General features: G+C 39.8%; 1 protein-coding gene and 1 long non-coding RNA gene across 2 annotated transcripts; both read right to left on the minus strand.

Moving 5' to 3' along the window:
- Positions 1–2311: 2311 nt before the first annotated feature.
- LOC121972716 (granule-bound starch synthase 1b, chloroplastic/amyloplastic-like) lies at positions 2312–5085 on the minus strand. The gene is made up of 12 exons (XM_042524361.1): positions 4813–5085; positions 4541–4720; positions 4368–4457; positions 4201–4264; positions 4007–4107; positions 3785–3894; positions 3460–3703; positions 3203–3379; positions 2923–3114; positions 2755–2841; positions 2542–2670; positions 2312–2452 (listed from the first exon to the last, which is right to left on the minus strand). Exons 1-12 carry the CDS (start codon positions 5083–5085, stop codon positions 2312–2314), a joined length of 1788 nt encoding a protein of 595 aa, XP_042380295.1.
- Positions 5086–14494: 9409 nt separating this feature from the next.
- LOC121970857 lies at positions 14495–18127 on the minus strand. The gene is made up of 4 exons (XR_006109023.1): positions 15958–18127; positions 15600–15711; positions 15294–15344; positions 14495–14884 (listed from the first exon to the last, which is right to left on the minus strand). It is a non-coding gene; the product is annotated as an uncharacterized LOC121970857 (long non-coding RNA).
- Positions 18128–19125: the final 998 nt, after the last annotated feature.

A 19125-nucleotide genomic window follows, 5' to 3' on the forward strand; every position in this document is an offset into this window, starting at 1 on the left:
TCGGTGAAGTCGCCGGCGAAGATGGAAGCTACACAATCGCACAGGGGAGGAGAAAGCGTGAAGGGAAGAAAGCGGCAAGTAAGGGGCTTATAAGGCCCACCGCGCGACCACTGCCAGTAGTCCGATCGAGGGCATAAAGAGTGAGAGAGTGATATGAAGTTAAAATTTGAAAAGGCGTCTGTTACATCACCAGCTGATATCCGTCTGTCACGTCAGACGTGCGACAGTAGGAATAAGACACGTGGTAGCACACCATAGGAAAAATTAATGAGGCGTAATTAAGGGGTATGGGCGGCCTAATCGGCCATCATGACGGAAGATTTGCGTAAATTCCCAATAAACGGAGGTGACGTCAGCCCTTATCAACGGGCGCTCAGCCACAAAGCCCTACGCAGAATTTTGTACAAGTATACTCGCCAGGCCTCTCAATCAGCTTCCGATGTAAGATGCTGATTGGCGTGATGGACATGCAACAAAAGAAGGGTAAGGTAATAATGGTCCGAACGGCAGCCAAATGATGCCCAATCAGCATGAGGCCACCTCACGCATTACTTGTCCAGTCAGTCAGATTTCAACCTTCTTCGACTAAACTTAAGAGGGAGGCTTGTGATGCGATGGTATGAGAGGGGCCCATGCAATTCGAGTCAAAGATGACGGCAATCACCAGTGTTGAGGTCAAAGTCAAAGAGCCGGTCGTAGTAGCCGAACGATAAGCTCAAGTGGCCAAGGAGCCCGCCCACAGTAGCCGAACGGGCTAACAATGGACTCTCCAAGGAAACTCGAGTGACGCCCGACCGAGCAACTACCCCCATTTGGCGAGTTGCAGATTCTCCCGGAATGGAACTACATTGTACGGAGCAGCTCCCCCCGCTCGACCGCCTGCTGGATATTGACAGGACGACTACAGGGTGTCTTAAGCTCCGTCGAGCGGCTACCCTGCTCGGCAGAGTAGGAGAGCGCTCCCATATCATTTTCGGAGTTAGTGCCGCTAACACCAGCAAGGTAGATAGACAGATCGTACGGTGGAAGCTTCCACTGTCATGTCAGAGGATATGCACGCCCTGTTAAGATATGGTGTCAGGAACACTTGACTGTCTGGTCTTTTCATAGAAAACTTGGGAAAGCGTGCTCATCTTAGGAAGCGAGCTCGCAAGCTACAAGAGCTCTATATAAAGGGGGGGTCCAAGCACCGGCGAAGGTATGCATTATTCACTATTCGCGCTTGTGTTTCACTGTTCCCTCACCTCCTTCTATTTTTCCGGTCATTGACTTAGCGCCGGAGGGCCACCGCTGGGGACCCCTTCCCCAGTTTGATACTGACGTTTGTTGTGGTACAGAGCGAAAGAGTAGCTTACATGCGGTCAACCTAGTGGCCACATCCTCGGTAACCATCTTCATGCTTTTTGGACAGGATCATTTATGAATCAATTGAAAATGCAAAAGATTCAAAAGATAATAATAAGATTATTTCTGAAACAACCTTGCAAATACAAATTCATAGATCTTTGTGTACGGACTCCTAATTGAATTATTTGGGATTTAGAAGTGAAATAAATCATTTTATCTACTAATAGTGGTCAAATTGGCGTATTACCAAACCATGCCCCCTATTGCAACGGCGGTAGATATAGGTCTTTTGAGAATACATCTTAACAACGACCAATGGTTAACGGTAGCTCTGATGGGTGGTTTTACTAGAATAGGTAATAATGAAACCACTATTTTAGAAAATGATGTGAAAATAAGTACTAACATTGATCCGCAAGAAGCTCAACAAGCTCTTGAAATAGCTGAAGCTAATTCAAGTGGAGCTGAGGGTAAAAGACAAGCAATTGAAGCGAATCTAGACGAGCTAGCTAGACACGAGTGGAGGCTCTCAATATTATTTCCTATCATGAGATAAAAATAAAAAGAATTAAGTTTTTTAAAAGTTCTTTATATAAGCAATATTTTTCATCAAGTTGAACTAAAAAGAAATTATTTACTTTAACATTTAGCAGACCCTCTTTTAATTTTTGATCAAGTTATTTAATAATTACAGGTGTAAATCGGGTGGGGTTGCTTGTCGCCTATATATCTAGTTCGGATAGTTGTAACTGTTGTGTTTTCGTAGACCAAGTTGTGTAGGGTTTAGGGTTAGCACCTTTTTGTGTCAATTCTTTCGTATCAGCAAAACAAACTCGATACAACATCATTCATAGCTCTTTATTCAGCAATGTAGTTGTAACCACAAGCAGTAGTAGCACACAAACTCTGAGCAAGTAGTGTTTTATATCTCACACATCACATGCCACATCGAGCCCAATTCGAACTAGACTCGAATCAGCTCTCGAGGAGTAGGAGCAGCCACATTTTCCTTTGCGAGAGGAGCAATTTCCTCCCCGTCGAATCCTTGCTCACTTCCACTTGCCCCCAAGCCGAGCAGGAACTCCTCCCACCTCTTCGCCGGCCCCTGAAACAATCAACCGATCGACAATTAACGTCTTACCGATCATACATATACCACCAAACTTCCTCTGTTAGTAGTGTTAGGTTCCTCACCTTCCAGGAAAGATCTTGGTTCATGCAATTCGTTATCATTCGCGCGAACATAGGCGTTTGGTAGACGGCAAGGGCCCTCCTCACGGCTTCAACGACCCTTCGAACATCATCTTTATCGACATAATCACACTAGAAGACGTACCAAAAATGCTCCGTTAGACGATGTGAGCTCATCTAGAAAAAAGGAAAGCATTCAAATAGATGGTTGGTTACATTGGCACTGAAGACACCCATATGATACCCGGTGATTCCATCTCTCACCGTGTCGACAAGTCCACCGGTAGAGGCACATATCGATGGCTGCATCGTATCGAAATTTTAGATCGATAGAAGATGAACGAAACCGAAGGAAGGAAATCGAGAAAAAGAGGAGAGACATACAACTCCATATCTCATGCCTTGGAACTGAATGAGGCCACAAGGCTCAAATCTGCTTGTAATAGCAAGAAGATCGGCTCCTGCCATGATCAGATGTGCCAAAGGAACATTGAACTTCATATGAGCTCTCACTTTGTTCGGGTACTTGGCTTCGAGTTGGGCGAGCTCCCTCTCCATCTTCCCCTTGCCGGTTCCCTGTAAAAGTTAGCCGAATTAGGAACAACTCTCGCAGATGAATTCCGAAAAGAATTCAGCTGAGTTTGGGGGGTTTGATGCATCTTACAAGCACTATCACTTGGACATTCTCATTGATGAATTCGGGAATAGCTGCCGCGAAGATATCTGATCCTTTCTGCTCTTCTAATCTACCGCAGAAGGCGATGAGAGGGATGTTTCGGTCGACCGGCAATCCTACTTCGGCTTGTAAAGCTTCCTTGTTCACTGGCTTTGCTCGCATTGCCTGAAATGAAGTTTGGGTGAGTGAGTTTGTGTGGTCTTTGGGGTGAAGAAACACATATTGGTTTCGGAGAGTCCTCTCACGGTGGTGGCATCGAATTTTGCGGTGATGTATTTGTCGGTCGACGGATTCCACTCGTTGATGTCCATCCCGTTTGTGATTCCGCCGATGCCTTTGGCGCGAAGAATGTTGTTCAATTCGACTCCTCGCTCTTCTCCTGAAACGAGTTCTTGCGCGTAGTAGGGACTGACAGTGACTGCTTTGTCACATTCTATGATCCCAGCCTTCATCCAATTGATCTTCCTTCCTTTCACCGGGTTCTTATGCCTGAAACATTTCCAAACACCGTTCGAGTCTCCATCGAAGAACACCCGATATCGAAATGAGATTACACGGCGGCTTACATACCCATCGGTGAATTCGAAAGAGGACTTAAATCTCTCGGGCAGATTGAGAATTTCATAGTCTGAGAAAGCGAATCGACCCTGGTAGACGATGTTATGAATGCAGAAAGCAACCTGGAAATCAAAGTAGAAAATGGATCTCGATCATCAATCAATCAAAATCAACAACAACAACAACAACAATAACAAAAGGCTTCAGGCCAGACTAAACTCTTTAACTCTTTACCTTAGCATTCATGTAGATCCCTTGTGATTGGTACATGCTCTTCAAGTAGCAAGGAAGAGGACCGGTGTGCCAATCGTTTGCGACGAAAATAACATCCTCCCCTATTCGCGAAGGACCGGGAAAAGGAAGCAGTGAGTATTGGCGGGAGGAAAATTTAAAAAAAAAACACGATACGATCGAACCGAACCGCATACCGTAGGGCCCAGAGTGGTACTTGCTGTTATTGAGATGAAGGACCTTTGGAGCCAACAAAGCTGCCTGAAAAAACTCATCCATGGCAATTGTCAGAAATTAACAAAGTGATCCTGATCCTTTGAAGAACAAGTTGCAAATTTTTAGCTTCTCAATTCGATTGCCCGACCTGACAGAAAAGGCTGAATCTTTGCTGGTTGTCTTCAAAGTCGGTTCCGGCCGTAGGGCCGTATAGCTTGCCGCCGGTTTGGCCCCAAACCTTGAGCAATATATACAAAGAATGATCCGAAGTGTGATTGATCAGGCAATTGGAGATCAAACAGAGCAAGGAAGATGAAGAACCTTTGCGAGGAACAGAGGGTGATCGACAAACACCCTGTCGACTCCCCTTTTGTAGCAATGGAAGTATCGAACTCTTTCGATTCGATTACCGACTTTTACATCGACCAGAACGCTTGTGTCCCAGGAATCATAGTACTGATCGTATCGAGGAGCAATGGTCATGACTCTGTGCCCGTTTGCCTGAACAAAGATGAGGAAGAACAGAGGACTCAGAAAAGATGCAAAGATCGGTAGCCTTTTTTTCTTATTCGGGTGGTGAATCGGATTGTTACAGCCATGGCCGGAGGAAGGCCGCCGAGGACGTCGCCGAGGCCTCCGGTTTTGCTCCAGGGAGCCATCTCGGCTCCGACGAAGACGATGTTCATCCCCTTCCCGCAGACGACGACGGAGCTTGGGCCGGACTTGGTGGCCGGAGGCCCCCTCTTGGGCTGCCACGAGGGCGGCGCGAGTGGCCTGCCGTTGATGGACCTCATCTGAAGAGAATCCATGGCGGTCTGAGATCTGCATCCTTGGAAGGTGAGGGGGAACGCCATTGCTGCCGCCATGGACGTGCAGTAATTAACCTCTGCATGCATGCAGTAGCGATCAAAATACATGTAGAATCATGATATATATCATAATCGGAATTAATTGAAACAAATCACGATCGGAAAAAAAAAAAAAAAAAAGATTGCAGTAAGAGATCGAAATTAATCTGTAAACCTCTGTGGAATCGAGCTTAATTTGAGCGTGGGAAGTGGGAGTGGCCTTTCTTCTCAGTTCTCAGTCGCTCTTTATAGAATGCGCCGCGAGTCCACGTGGCACTTGTTGAGCGCGCGGTTCCTTGTGGCCCCCGCCCACTTCGCCGGTGGACTGAACCGTCCGCCGCCGTTGGTAGAAGACGACGACGGCGACGCGAAACGGCCTGTTCTTCCAAAATTACCAAATTAGCCACCGCTAAGTATTATTATATTTAGAGAAATGGTATGGCAAAATTAGACATTAATTAATTTCTCTCTTTCTTAAAATTGAGTCGAATTTTTTTGCTTATATTATTAATTTGATATTTACTAATTTGGGGAGGGAGAAAAACAAAAGAGAGAGAGAACGAGGTTAAGAAGAGTACAATTTGGAGTTAGTGGACGATACTAAAAGTTGTAATAGAATTTAGGGCATTTAATCATATTGATCTTATACGTCTTTCCTTGTTTATTTTGGGTGATTATTGAGGATTTTGGATTAGATTATGTGGTAATGACAACTTGTTAATCTTACGTGGAAGTAAACACTTGTGTATTTGTAGTTGTCATTTTAAAATCTTTTAAACTCTCTTTAATTACTTTCAAGGTAGTAAATGGATTATAATATAAAGAAAAAGACTCTTACCCGAACTAGAATGAAATAGATTTCTTTCTAAAGATTACAATTCACTTTGTACATAATTTTTTTTTATATCAGATATTTAGATGACCTGATTAATCCATAACAAGTTAGATATAAAATTGATTAGGTGGGGGCAAATTAACTGGAGAGAGCGAGCAGGGGAGGGCAACATGGAGTAAATAGGTAAAGAGGGAACGAGCAGATGCATCGACTATCGCCGAACCGACTTCTTGATCAAAAGGAGTCAAAGTAATTAAACAGGTCGGAAAAAAATAAAAGATTCACAAGCAATATATACGACATTTATTGAACCATGTAAGTAAAATTTAGTATTATCCATTTCAAATACTCAAGTTTTGAAATTCTTAAGACTCTTTTCCTTGATACCTCTCTCTTATTTCCATGTTCAATTTTTTTTCCACACTTAAATGTTTCTCAATCCATTAGAAAATTAATTGTTATTCATTTACGCTGTCAAATTTTTTTCCACACTTAAATTTTTCTCAATCCATTAGAAAATTAATTACTTTCTATTTTAAATTCAGATAAGGACATGCATACATTAATAAGATTTTCAGGAATATATATTGATACGGTCGAATTCAGATTAGGACATGGATACATTAAGAGGTTATAGGAATATATTGATTTTGATTTAAAATAATTTGAAGTTCTTTAAAACCATCAATTAATTTTGATATTCTTCGAATTAGAGTAGCCATGAGAATTCATTGGCGGTTCTAGATCTTATAATAAGCTTATGACAAACTTTATCAAACATCTAAGTTTAAAAATTTATTGTTCTAAATTTACGATATCAAATTCAAATATAAGGGCATAAATACATTAAAGATGTTTTACAGAGTATATTGATTTTGATTTAAAATAATTTGGAGGATAAAATTGACTAATAGACCTACACCATTTAAAAATTTAAAAGTTGATATTTTTTTTTTAATCAGGAAAGTCCTAGGACCCATAAGTATTGATACTGTGATATGGAGATGGAGACACGCGGGCAGGAGGAATATTTTGATCATTTCATATTTTTTTGGTGCTTTAGTTTTTTAAGTCTTTTTTTTTGGCAGAATGAGAAGGGGCGGCTCCTTCCTTCATCTTCTCCGCTGCACGCACGCTGAGCTACATCTCTCATCACTTCGCCTTCTCCTCAGCCAAGGAGGCTGCTGCTAAACGCAGTTAACGCCGCCTACCCCCCAACACAATAGTCGCATCCTCACAGGAGAGCCGACAGCTTCTTACCGCCACCATGCATGTCACCTCTCATTCGCACCGCCACCTCAGGCACACTGCAGCCTCACGCGTCTCCTTGCTCCCTCACACGTGCAAGACACCGTAGACTAGAGACGATCTCCCCTGCTGCATGCACCGCCCCCCCCCCCCTTCCCACAACCAAGCCACCGCCACTGGGTACTCGTCACCTTCCTCGTCGCTTGTCGGTGTCTCCATTACTGCTTCAACCGACAACTATCACGAGGGCTCATGCATTATCCTCCTTTTCCACACCTCCGATGGCGCCTGAGTAGGGCTCCGTCCTCTCCCCCTCAATGCTCGCATCAAGCCACTACCACCTCTAGCGATCGTTGCCTCCAGCGGCCGCCTCCGGCCACCCCTCGGTCCTCTCCAATGCCGAGGGCATGTCCTCACGCTCAAAGGTCGCTACCCTCGCACTACGGGGTCGCTACCCTAGCACTACAGTCAACCCATGTAGCTCTCTAGAATGCCACACCCCATCGCCTCTCTTGCTGCCTCACCGCAAGTCGTCTCCGGCGTAGATTTGACTATCTCCAATGTATTTTCGCATTGTCGTATGCCTCTGATGTTGATTAGGCCTCCGAGCCCTCGCTGCAGTTGTGCTATGATCTAACTTGTTGTTATATTTCGGTCATTGCCACCACCTTTACGGTTCCACGTTGTCTATTCTGTTCCGACAATTAAGCTGCTACTCTGTTCCAGCTCTGTATCGTTACTGTTTTTGGCCTTCACGTCGACATGGTGTTTCGGCTTCACGTTGTTGTTATATTCCAGTCTGTATGCTACTATCACATTCTAGCCTGCGAGCCACTATTATGGTCCGTCCTACGAGCCACTGTTATGCTACGGTCCTCAGCTCCCCAGACTTAGCTCCTCATTCAGCTCACATTCATCTACTCTTTTGAGTTATGACGACTCGATCAGCATTACGACCAACTCACGGACTAACCAGAGGGCACCCCGGGCCAGGATACGCACTACAAAAAAAACACCCATATAAGAGCGGTTTTTTTTACTTTTAAAAGTGGTTTTCAAGCGCTCCTACACTTTTACCAACGGTTATAAAACCACTCCTCTTGTTGCCGTCCCTATATCCTATAGTAGCGGTTTTTGTAACCGTTGGTACAAGGTGAAAAACCGCTCTTATTATTCTATGTAGGTACGGTTTGAAACCAATCTTACACGTTGTGCATATAACAACGGTTTCAAACCGCTTCTACAGGTATAAATCCAGGAGCGGTTTAAACCGCTCTACAACCTTTTAGGTGTAAGAATAATTTTAAACCGCTCCTACACGCCATGAATATAAGAGCGATTTCCAAACACTATTGATGCTAGAAATTTAGGAGCGGTTCAAACCACTTCTAAATGTCATGGGTATAGGAGCACTTCAAAACGTTAGTAAAGCTAGAAATATATGAGCAGTTCAAATTGCTCTAGAACTCATAAGGTTTAATAACAGTTTTCACAATATATGAGTGATTTCAAACCACTTCTAAATGTCATGGATAAAGGAGCATTATTAAATGTTTTAAGAGCACTACAAACCACTCTTGAACCCGTGCTCTTACATGTCATGAAAATAAGAGTAATTTCAAAATTGATGTTAGAAATTATAGATTTGTTTTAAACTATGCTTAAAAGTACAACCTATTGATTGATTAAAAGTGATCTAAATAATTTTATGGATTAAACTACCTGATCAATTATGTAAATCGAAATTATCATGTTAATCGTGCCTGATGATGAATAAATCAATATGATTTGAGATTAGATACTTGCGAATACTACAATTAAAAGATGTTTTTAATTACAAGTCTAAAGATTCTTTTACAATCAAAACATGAAGATGAACAAAAAAAAAAGCCTAGAATTCTTGTGAGGGTGATCTGATCTCTGGTTTACTCTTCCCTCCGCCTTGCTTCTTGGGCAGTAAAGCCCGATGGATGTTGGGCATGACCCATCATTAGAAATCGTCACACACGCTAGGAGCCTGCCAAACTCCTCATTGTTTTTCATGAGCAATTGAATGTGTTTTGGGATGACGCGTCATTTTTGGCCAACTCTAACACCTTGAACAATAAAGAAATATAAATTTAGTTAGAGAAGGGGATACCTAGTGAAAGAACAAAACAACGAAGCTTACGTCAGCATCTATGTACTCGAGGACTATAGAGAGAGACCGGTGCACCGGAACCAACGCGCTAAGAGTATCGATCGACCCCAAGGTAGTGAGTGATGCACCCCATCGGGAACTGGAGGCCAACCTTCTGCAACCAAGAAACAACCTTCGTCCCCTTGGCCTTGCTATGGCCACTCTTAGTCGTCGTCGCCCCCACTGTTGTCAAACTCATCACAAGAGATCGAAGCTATTCGACGGGGAAAAAAAATAGCAGCAATGATGGATGCTAGATGGGTAGGGTTTTCACATGATTTTATTGAATGGGTCGTCACTCGGATTGCCAGCGTGGAACAACTAAAGGTGTTAGATGATGTGAGAAATTTAGATATTCGACTGTCACGATTAGCTTTCACATGGCGGTAATCCCCTTTCCAATTAAGCAAAATATGCTCTACAAATCTTCCATTATCAATAATACTGAATAAATGACAATAGTACGGTGTAGTCAATCATTGATTTTTTTCCTTTTTTATTTTTTAAATGTTTTTATTTTTTAATATTTTTTTTTGCACGTATTCCCTTTTTTATTATTTACACGGTTTTCCTTTTTTAATTTTTTACACGCTATTCCTGTTTTTTATATTTTTTTTATACATTTTTCCTATTTTAAATTCTGTTTCCCCTTTTATATTTTTAAATATATTTCCTTTTTTATTATTTACACGATTTTTATTTTAAATTTTTTACACGCTTTTCTATTTTTTAAAAAAATTACACGTTTTTCTTTTTTTAATTTTTTATAAGTTTTTTTATATTACTTATTTATGTACTACTATAATTTAGACGAGTGTCGTTTGAAACAGGTATATTTTACAAATCAATTCTTATCCATTAGAAAACAAATAGATCCGCTACCTTAGTGAGTCCCTCGTGTCGACCCCATGGATATAAAAGAAGGTAAATGTAGATACACAGGTGTTAAGCGTATGGTGGGTGACCACAGGTCATCAGTTCCTGGTAATCGACTCATGACCATTACACTAGAGATATCATGCGTCCACCATCTGTGTTATGCCATAGGGGCATTACCCATTAGAGGAGAGAATATAAGTGGTTTATTGCCGCACTAATTCTTATCCATTAGAAGAGAGAATGGTTTATAGCAGCACTTTATATAAAACGTTGTTAGCGATTTGAAAATTATTTCTAGAAATTAAGCAATAAAAACGGTGAGTAGCAATATTTGACACAAAATTGTTGCTATGTAGATAATTTCAATGTCTTGTGATCCATTGCACCATTTCCTCGGGATAGAGCTATCGATTTAAGTTGGGTCCGTTAAGTTGGGTTCGTCGGATTGATATACTTAATTGTTATTTTTTAAAAATAATATTGATCAATTTTAATTTGATAAGTTATTAACTAAATTTATCTGGTCAAAAATATTTAATTAGTAATTAATTCTTTTTTAGCATCCAAATAAAAAAAAATATTTATAATAATTAGTGGATAAATGAGAATATGAAAACAATAGTATAAAAATTGATAACAAACGATAGAAATTGTGAAAGAAATAAAATTTAAAGAGAAATAATCTATTTTAATATTAAATATATTTTTATTTAAAAAATTAAACATAAAAATGCTATGTCCAAATTTTTAAAAAAATTATAAAAAATTAATAATAAGTATAACCAATAAATATTTTAATTTATTAGTGAAACCTAACTTACACTAGTAAAAAAATTAAATATTACCGTTCAAATCTAATTTTGATAAATAATAAATTAAATATTACCGAAAAAATAAATTTGGTTAGTAAAAAATTATATATTACCTGTTAAATTTAACTTTGATTATAAAAACAAATTAAATATTACCGACCAAAGTTTGAATGATTTGATAGCGGTTTATAGCAACATTTTACACAAAACGATATTAAAAGTATTCAGTATGAATGTTTTGATAATTGTTCTTAGAAGTTAGAGCAATAAAAACGATTAGTAGCAACATTTGACATAGAACCATTACTAAAATTATCCAATATCAGTAGTTTCAAAATTATTTCTAATATTTATATCATTAAGAGCGGTTTACAGCGATGGTTTATTCAAATTGATGCTAAAACTATATAATAGGAGCACTTTGAAAATTAATTCTAAAACAATGGAGCAATAGAAGCCTTTTATAATAGCACTTTACACAAAATGATGTTAAAAGTATTTAGTAGGAATAGTTTGATAATTGTTCTTAGAAGTTAGAGCAATAGAAACGGTTAGTAGCAGTGTTTGACATAGAGTCATTGTTAAAGATACCCAATATCAGTAGTTTCAAGATTGCTTCTAAAAGTTATATCATTAAGAGTGGTTTATAGCGGCGGTTTAATCAAATTAGTGCTAAAGTTATTCAACCAGAGTGGTTACAAAACTGTTCTGAAAAGGTAAGACAATAGAAACGGTTTAGTTCAAATTGATTCTGTTGTTGGATTTCCAAGAGCGGTGTTACAACCGCTCCTAATAAACGCTTCTATATGGGTGTTTTTTTTGTAGTGACGTTCCCTATGCTTATTCTTCATATATTTCATTACTCTACTATTTATCTGTCTCTTTACATATTTTTGGGACCTATCTCAAGCACCGAGTGCTAGGGACCGGGGCAACCTAATCGATGTTTGCAGGTAGCATTGACCGGAGGCCTTCTAACGACTTGGTCAACTCGGATGACAGGTCACCCCCCCCCCCCCCTTCTCCCTCCAGATCATGACGATTTGATCAACATTCCTACCACATCATTCCAGCCATTCCGTCTTCTCATCTTTCAAACAGGATCATATTTGGCATCGTCTGTGGAAACTTCGCTTGATCTGGAACGTGAAGATGGACGTTGGAAAATTCCTTGTCATCACCATGAACTTAGAGGATTTCGACGAACTCATTGCCACCACAATACAAAATGAAAAATGAAATTTCTTAGGCATCATTCTTAGTCAACTGGGGCGCTCGAAGCTTACTGGTCTTCGTCCTGAAGAGACCCTTATTCTCTAGATCCTTTGGCGTCACAAGTGTTGGATTCTTATTATATTATATTCCCCCCTGACTCCATGGGTATTCAGGAGATAAGGGACCGAGTTAGATCCTTAGTCGATCAGCAAGACTCCACCTCCTTCGTTCGGTGTTGAGCTATTGTCATCGGTCTCAGAGTGGAGCATCACCATCGGTCTCTAACAAGAGTATTTCCAAGACGTTCGGATTATACATTGAGTTTCCAGACTCCCGAGTTGTTCGGCCGGGTGATAAGTGAGCATGCTCTCGCACCATATTCGAGACTCCCGAGCCATTCGGCCGGGTTATAAGCGAGCTTACTCTCACGCCATGTCCTAGACAACCGAGGCATTCAACTGGGTTATAAGCAAGCATGCTTTTCCGCCATATCCAGACTCCCGAGCCGTTCGGCCGGGTTATAAGCGAGCATGCTCTCGCGCCATATTCCAAACTCCTTAGCCGTTCAACCGGGTTTTAAGCAAACATGCTCTCTCACTATATTCCAAACTCCTGATCTGTTCGATCAGGTTATAAACGAGCAAGCTCTCGTGCCATATTTCAGACTCCTAAGCCATTCGATCGGGTTATAAGCGAGCATGCTCTTGCTTTATATCCTAGACTCCTAAGTCGTTCGGTCGAGTTATAAGCGAGCATACTCTCGTACCATGTCCCATATAGAGCTGTAAACAAGTCAAGTGTCCCATATAGGGCTGTAAACAAGTCAAGTCGAGCAGAGCTTTGTGGCGTTTAAGTTTGTTTGATAAGGTAACCGAGTCAAACTTAAAATGAACCAAGCCTTTAAAATGATTATTTAAGCTTGACTTGGTTTATTTTATTATGAGTTTGAGCTTATTTGAACCTTGGCTTGAGATTGGTTCATTTAGATGTTATCGAGCTCTCAATTTAAGCTTAGCTTAAGCTTGGTTCGAGCTTGGTTCATTTAGATATTATCAAACTCTCAATTCAAGCTTGTTTAATTATTTAAAACTTTTACTTATTTAATTAGTTATTAAACTTGATAATTCAAACTTATTTATTTTTTTATTTATTTAGCATATTGATAAGAGTTTTATTAATGAACATGGTTCGTGAACATTATTCACGGACATTAATGAGCTGAACACATATGTATTCAAACTTATTTGTTTAGTTTAACGAATTATTTAAACTTATTTATTTAATTAATCTTATATATATTGAATGAACATAAGCAAGCTTTTACCAAGCCAAACACTAAGCTTGTTCACGAACGTTTGGTTCGTTTACAATCCTAGTCTCAAACTCCCAAGCAGGTCAGTAAGTTATAAGCGAGCATACTCTTGTGCCATATTCCAAACTCCCGAGTTATTCAGCCTGGTTATAAGCGAGCATGCTCTTGCGTCATATTCCAGACTCTCGAGTCATTCGACCGGGTTATAAGCGAGCAAGCTCTCGGGCCATGTCTCATACTCCCGAGTTGGTCGGCCGGGTTATAAGCGAGCATGTTCTGACACCATATTCCAGACTCCCGAGTCATTTAGCCGGGTTATAAGTAAGCATGCTCTCGCACCATATTTTAGACTCTCGAGCCATTCGGGCGGGTTATAAGTGAGCATGCTCTTGCACCATATTCTAGATGTTGGTCCCTTTGGAGGCCGGCAAGAGGGGAGGGGTGAATTTCCCTAGAAAAATTAAACCAAAAACCCTTCTCGGATATTCAACTAATTTAAAAGACACTTGTAATAATAAAACTAAGAGACTAAAAGAAAAAGAGAAGATCACTACAAGAAAAAAGCTAATAATCAACGCTTTAAAAGCGTTGTCTATGTGGCTGAAAAAACGTTGTTAAAAGCACTGTTGTTAAAAGTCTGCTCAAAGACAACACTTTAAAAGCGTTGTCGTTTGTAGAAAAGACAATGTCTTTGCAACTCTTTAAAAACGTTATTGTTTTTTACAAAGACAATGCATAAAAAGCGTTGTCTTTTTTAAAGACAACGCATAAAAAACGTTGTCTTTTTTAAAGACAACGCATAAAAAGTGTTGTCCTCTTTAGCAAAGACAACAGTTTCACAACACATAAAAAAATATTATCCAAGAGGTTTTAAACTATGATCTTTTAATACCAAAGACAAATAAAAGATAAATAAAAATGAATCTACATCAATCAACGACATATTATTAAATAAACAACCAAGATAAATATATAAATTATCATCCATACACTTTATAACAAGCATAATTACTTGCATACAAAGAAATTTTAATTAGGAGACACTGAAAACTACTTCTATCGTCTACATTTTATTGCATGAACTTAAAGGATCTTTATAGATGCTACTTATCCTCTTGACTTGAATGTTCTTTACTCATTGACTTTAACCATATTCTCACTTAAATCCCAAAGCCTTCTTGATAGTTCTTCGTCGAAGTACTTCCCAATCACACCCATGAGGTTCGGATGCAGTGTCACATAGTATGTAGTTGTTGCTCCTGTAATCATCCATACCCAAGCTATTTAGCTGGAGTTTTTGAATACCTCCATTCACCTTTAAAATATCTGAAAAGGCACTGCACATGAAAGACAAAGTGTAAGTTAGTCTTGATGACCCACAAAAATGGAACAACAACAATATCTCTAGTAGATTCTATAAACTCTTAGATTCTAAAGTAGGAATCAAAACAATTTACTTAGCATTAAATCAAAAAACAACACAACATAACTAATAAACCAAAAAAGGAGAACAAATTCATGGCTTAATGTACAATATCTTATATAATCAACATCCACATTTCACTATGTGCTACCATGTCATGGTTGTGCTAGCAGAAATGTTGATGCTACTATTTTAGAATTCCACAACATCTTCCCATTGTGATGTTCGTCTAAGATAGAATGGCAAAAGCACACAACCAATATGGGCAATCAATAGAAATATGAACAAATCCACCTAAAAACCAAATAATTTTTTTTACATACCTCTAGGAATGATGGTCGAACTTCTATAAGTTGCACCAAGGTAGAACAAACCTGTGTATCAAAGAAAACAAACATAGATCGGTGAAAGATCAAAAAGATTAAGGTAAAAATACTTAAGCAACACATTAGTTTGGATTCATTAAAGAACTCTTTTTTCTCACAGATACATATCCAACATTCTTACCAATCACTCAAAGTTATTAGATTTATTTGAGAACTCTCCGCTTTCAAACAAATTTTAACAAAAAAGAAAAGTTATTACGTCCATGTAATTTTCTAAGAGAATGGAGATAAATGATGACGAACCTCTCTCTTGATATATGCAGCCATGGACTTTTATTTTTCTATATTCTGCATCTTAATCCTCCATATTCTGATCAAATAGTGCTTCTTAATCCTCCTCTTCGCTTATCAATGTCTCCTCAAAGAGCATCATGCAAGCAATTTTGAGCATCACTTAGCTATGTTTATATGTGGCTTTCTCGTTGCACTTGAGAAGAGGCTTAAAGTAAAAATTGTATGTTTGGCATGTGTGTTATCAGCAATGCAGAATATATATATTACTGAAAATTTATATCTCACATAAAAGTTACTTGCAATGAAGAAGAAAAATCATATGTAATCAACTTAAACAAGCATATCATACGTATCCTTTAGAATTTACCTGTGATATGATGTCCTTTAGAAGTGATACACAAAATTTGTTTCTGACCCATTAACATCTGCATTGAAAAAGACTTAATGCATCACCATTTATCAACCAAGCAAGATATTGGAGCTTGTTAGGAAAGTGTGATGAAATGCTACAAGGAATCGATTAAACTCGGAGGCCAATGCTTAGTTTCCCTAACATATGAGAGATTAGTATAATGAGTATTCAAAAGAGTGGCAATTGTCAACTGGTTCTCGACAAGCAAGAGAAGATTCATAATTCTACTTTACAGGGCTATTCACCCCCTCTAGTCGGTCCAACCGATCCAAGAATAGTCAGATCAAGGAAACAATTGTTAAACCAAGAGGGCAGCATAATTCATTCCACTAGATCTGCTAAGTAAGATCGAGGAAACAATTGCTAAACAAAGAGGGCAGTTTGATTTGTTCCACTAGATCTGCTCCTCAAATTATTGGTAGATTCTGGGAAAAAACAATTGAGGACTTTAAATCTAGCAAGCTAACTAAATGGTCGAAAATTGATGCAGCCATAGATCCCTATTTCTTTTACAAGTCCAATTTGATAAAATGAAATTGTTTTTGACTTCTTGTGCATCAGCATTGGTTGCTATGATATGCAATGACAAGAAAATTTACATATGAATATCTAAAAACATTATTCCATGCAAGAGGCATATATATGAAGAGATCAAGCTTCAAGAAATAGACTGTTTGCACCTCAATAGATATATTTGGACCATGTAAATCTATGTGGATATAAGAAGAACTCACTGTGTACAGCTTGATGACTAGAGTATTTTGGTCAGAAATAATGTTCAAAATCCTCTCTCGAACACAAATATCAGAACTCTTGACCAAAATCACACATAAGCAATGAAAAAAACAAACCATTGATAACCTAGATGGCACAGCAGAACCATCATTTTTAGTTGTGCTCCAACCAACATGAAACAGATACTTGTTACAACTGTCCGATGAAGTCCAACACTTTCAGCAGTTGAAAATTGGACAATCTAGCCAATGAAAGGCACCACGGCCAATGAAGTTTAGGTATGCACTAAGTCCCTAATGTTCATTTTTTTGACTTGAGTGTCAAAATGTGAGCACATTCCCCACATCTATTTTTGAGCATTTTCATTCCTCTTCAATCTATTTTTGAGTATTCAAAAATTTAGGAAATATTAGAAATAAACTTCCACATGAATAAATTTGTCAAAATTCAACTAATCTAACCTAAAACATTCAACTAACTAATCATCACAAGAATTCAAACCAAAGAAGATGCAAGTTTAGAAACTAACTAATGAAAGAGGCATTTCATCAAACACATAACGAGCGAGAATTCAATTAAGCAAAATTACATGCAATTCTAAACATGGGAGAATAGCTACGTTACAATTCAACAATCAACAAGAATAACACAATTCAACATATATAGAAATAACCCAATGTCATAGGCATGGATCGGAATAGAACTCTCCTCTTCGAATCCGAAGTGGAGAGGGGGCTGCTGGATGGAGCTTCTCTGACGGCCAATCTACCAGCGAAGGCTGTGGACAAAGTGGATGGCTGCTCGTCGATGGAGAATGAAACCTTCTCTTCGAATCTGAAGATAAAGGGGTTGTTGAAGGATGGATGAACTCTCCTCTTCAAATCCGAAGAGGAGAGGGGTTGCTGGCTAGTGATGAAGCTTTACTCTTCAAATCCGAAATGGAGAGGTGGAAGGAAACTAGTGGTGGCGAAGAAACCTCTACTAATCAGGAGAGGGTGATGTAGAGTTCGGTGGTGGCGCCTCTCCCAATTGGAAGAAGCTGTGGGCTAAAGATGAAGGCACCGTGAGATGGCTTTCAGATCTGGAAGCTCTGTGAGAAGACCTTGCCGTCAACGGCGAGGAAGATGGTAGAGGAGATGAGATGGCCTGCGGATTCTGGGATGAAGCTCCTATTGTGTGCGTTAGCGTCGGCTGTAGATGAGATGGAGGCGGAAGAGGGAGCCTGTCCTCTCCCAATCGGGTAGAGGAAGAGAATGAGGGACGCCGACAGTGATGGAGAAGGCGAGAGATGATCGAAGTTGTGAGAGGGGTTCGGGAGGTTTTCGGAAGATAGGTGGGTGCGAGTGAGTGAAACCAAGGGTTTTTCAACTCCTTAGTTGATCCAACGATTTGTATCATTCTAGATTTAATTTAGACGAGAACTTAACAATAGGCAACATTAAAAAAATGATAATAGACTATGCTTTTCAAGAAGTGTTATCGTTGACCCATAAAAATCACTAAAAGACAATAGTTTTTAAAAAAATGTTATCTATTAGTAAGAAAATAAAGAAATAGACAACGCTTTTCACTAAAAGCGTTGTTAAAAAAAAACAACAACGCTTTTTAAAAAAAATGTTGTCTTTTAAGTGTTGTAAAAGCCCAATTTTCTTGTAGTAAGACACAAGAGATTTACTTGGTTTGCAATCAGGGGATTGCTAATACAAGGAAAGTAAGCGCACTATCTGTTTATCTCCTTCGGGCGGAGTAGCCTCTTTACAGTGTTGACAGCACAAATAAAAGAAACATAAATGAAAGCACAGAGAAAACTGATTACAAGTGAGATCATTTAACTATGCAGATCAGTGCTATATTTATAGCACTAGTCGGGGCGCCCCGAAGGGGTTCCGGGCGCCCTGGGGGGATAAAATTTTGTCCCCCAACGATCAGATCGTGTTTGACGCGATCCTGGTCAAAATCCGGGTCCGGGCGCCCCGGAGCCCAAAGTCAACAGATGTTGACTTTTTCGTCCGGGACCTCTTCTCTGGTTCAGTCCCGCCTCGGTCCGGTTATTCTCCTCCGGATCCGCTCGCTTGGGTGATCTCGGCCATCCAGAATAGGACTCACCCGAACCCAAGTTCCGGCCTTCTCCTCGAGCAGCCTTCCTTCCCGCTTTCTCATCCCTCGAACACGCGCGCACGTTCTTCTCGTCCACCGGTGTACTCTTCCGCGGTCACCTCGTCCCTCGGACACACCGAGCCCGTCAGCTCTCTCCCGTGCCGTCCTTCTCGCTAGTCGCGTCTTCCGCTCGACTCCCTGTGTTCCTAAGCTCCTGCACACTTAGACACAAGGGTTAGAGAACGTAGGACCTAACTTAACTTGTTTGATCACATCAAAACATCTTGGGGT

The sequence above is a fragment of the Zingiber officinale genome, chromosome 4A (genome assembly GCF_018446385.1).
Source record: "Zingiber officinale cultivar Zhangliang chromosome 4A, Zo_v1.1, whole genome shotgun sequence".
Classification (NCBI taxonomy): domain Eukaryota; kingdom Viridiplantae; phylum Streptophyta; class Magnoliopsida; order Zingiberales; family Zingiberaceae; genus Zingiber; species Zingiber officinale.

Bases quoted from the DNA above. Each gene is read 5' to 3' on its own strand.
- LOC121972716 (XM_042524361.1), bottom strand. From the start codon at position 5,085: ATGGCGGCAGCAATGGCGTTCCCCCTCACCTTCCAAGGATGCAGATCT. The intron at 4,265-4,367 runs GTCGGGCAATCG...GAGTTTTTTCAG, and splicing joins GATTCAGCCTTTTCTGTCAG to GCAGCTTTGTTGGCTCCAAA. The intron at 2,842-2,922 runs GTATGTCTCTCC...GATACGATGCAG, and splicing joins AAGGCATGAGATATGGAGTT to CCATCGATATGTGCCTCTAC.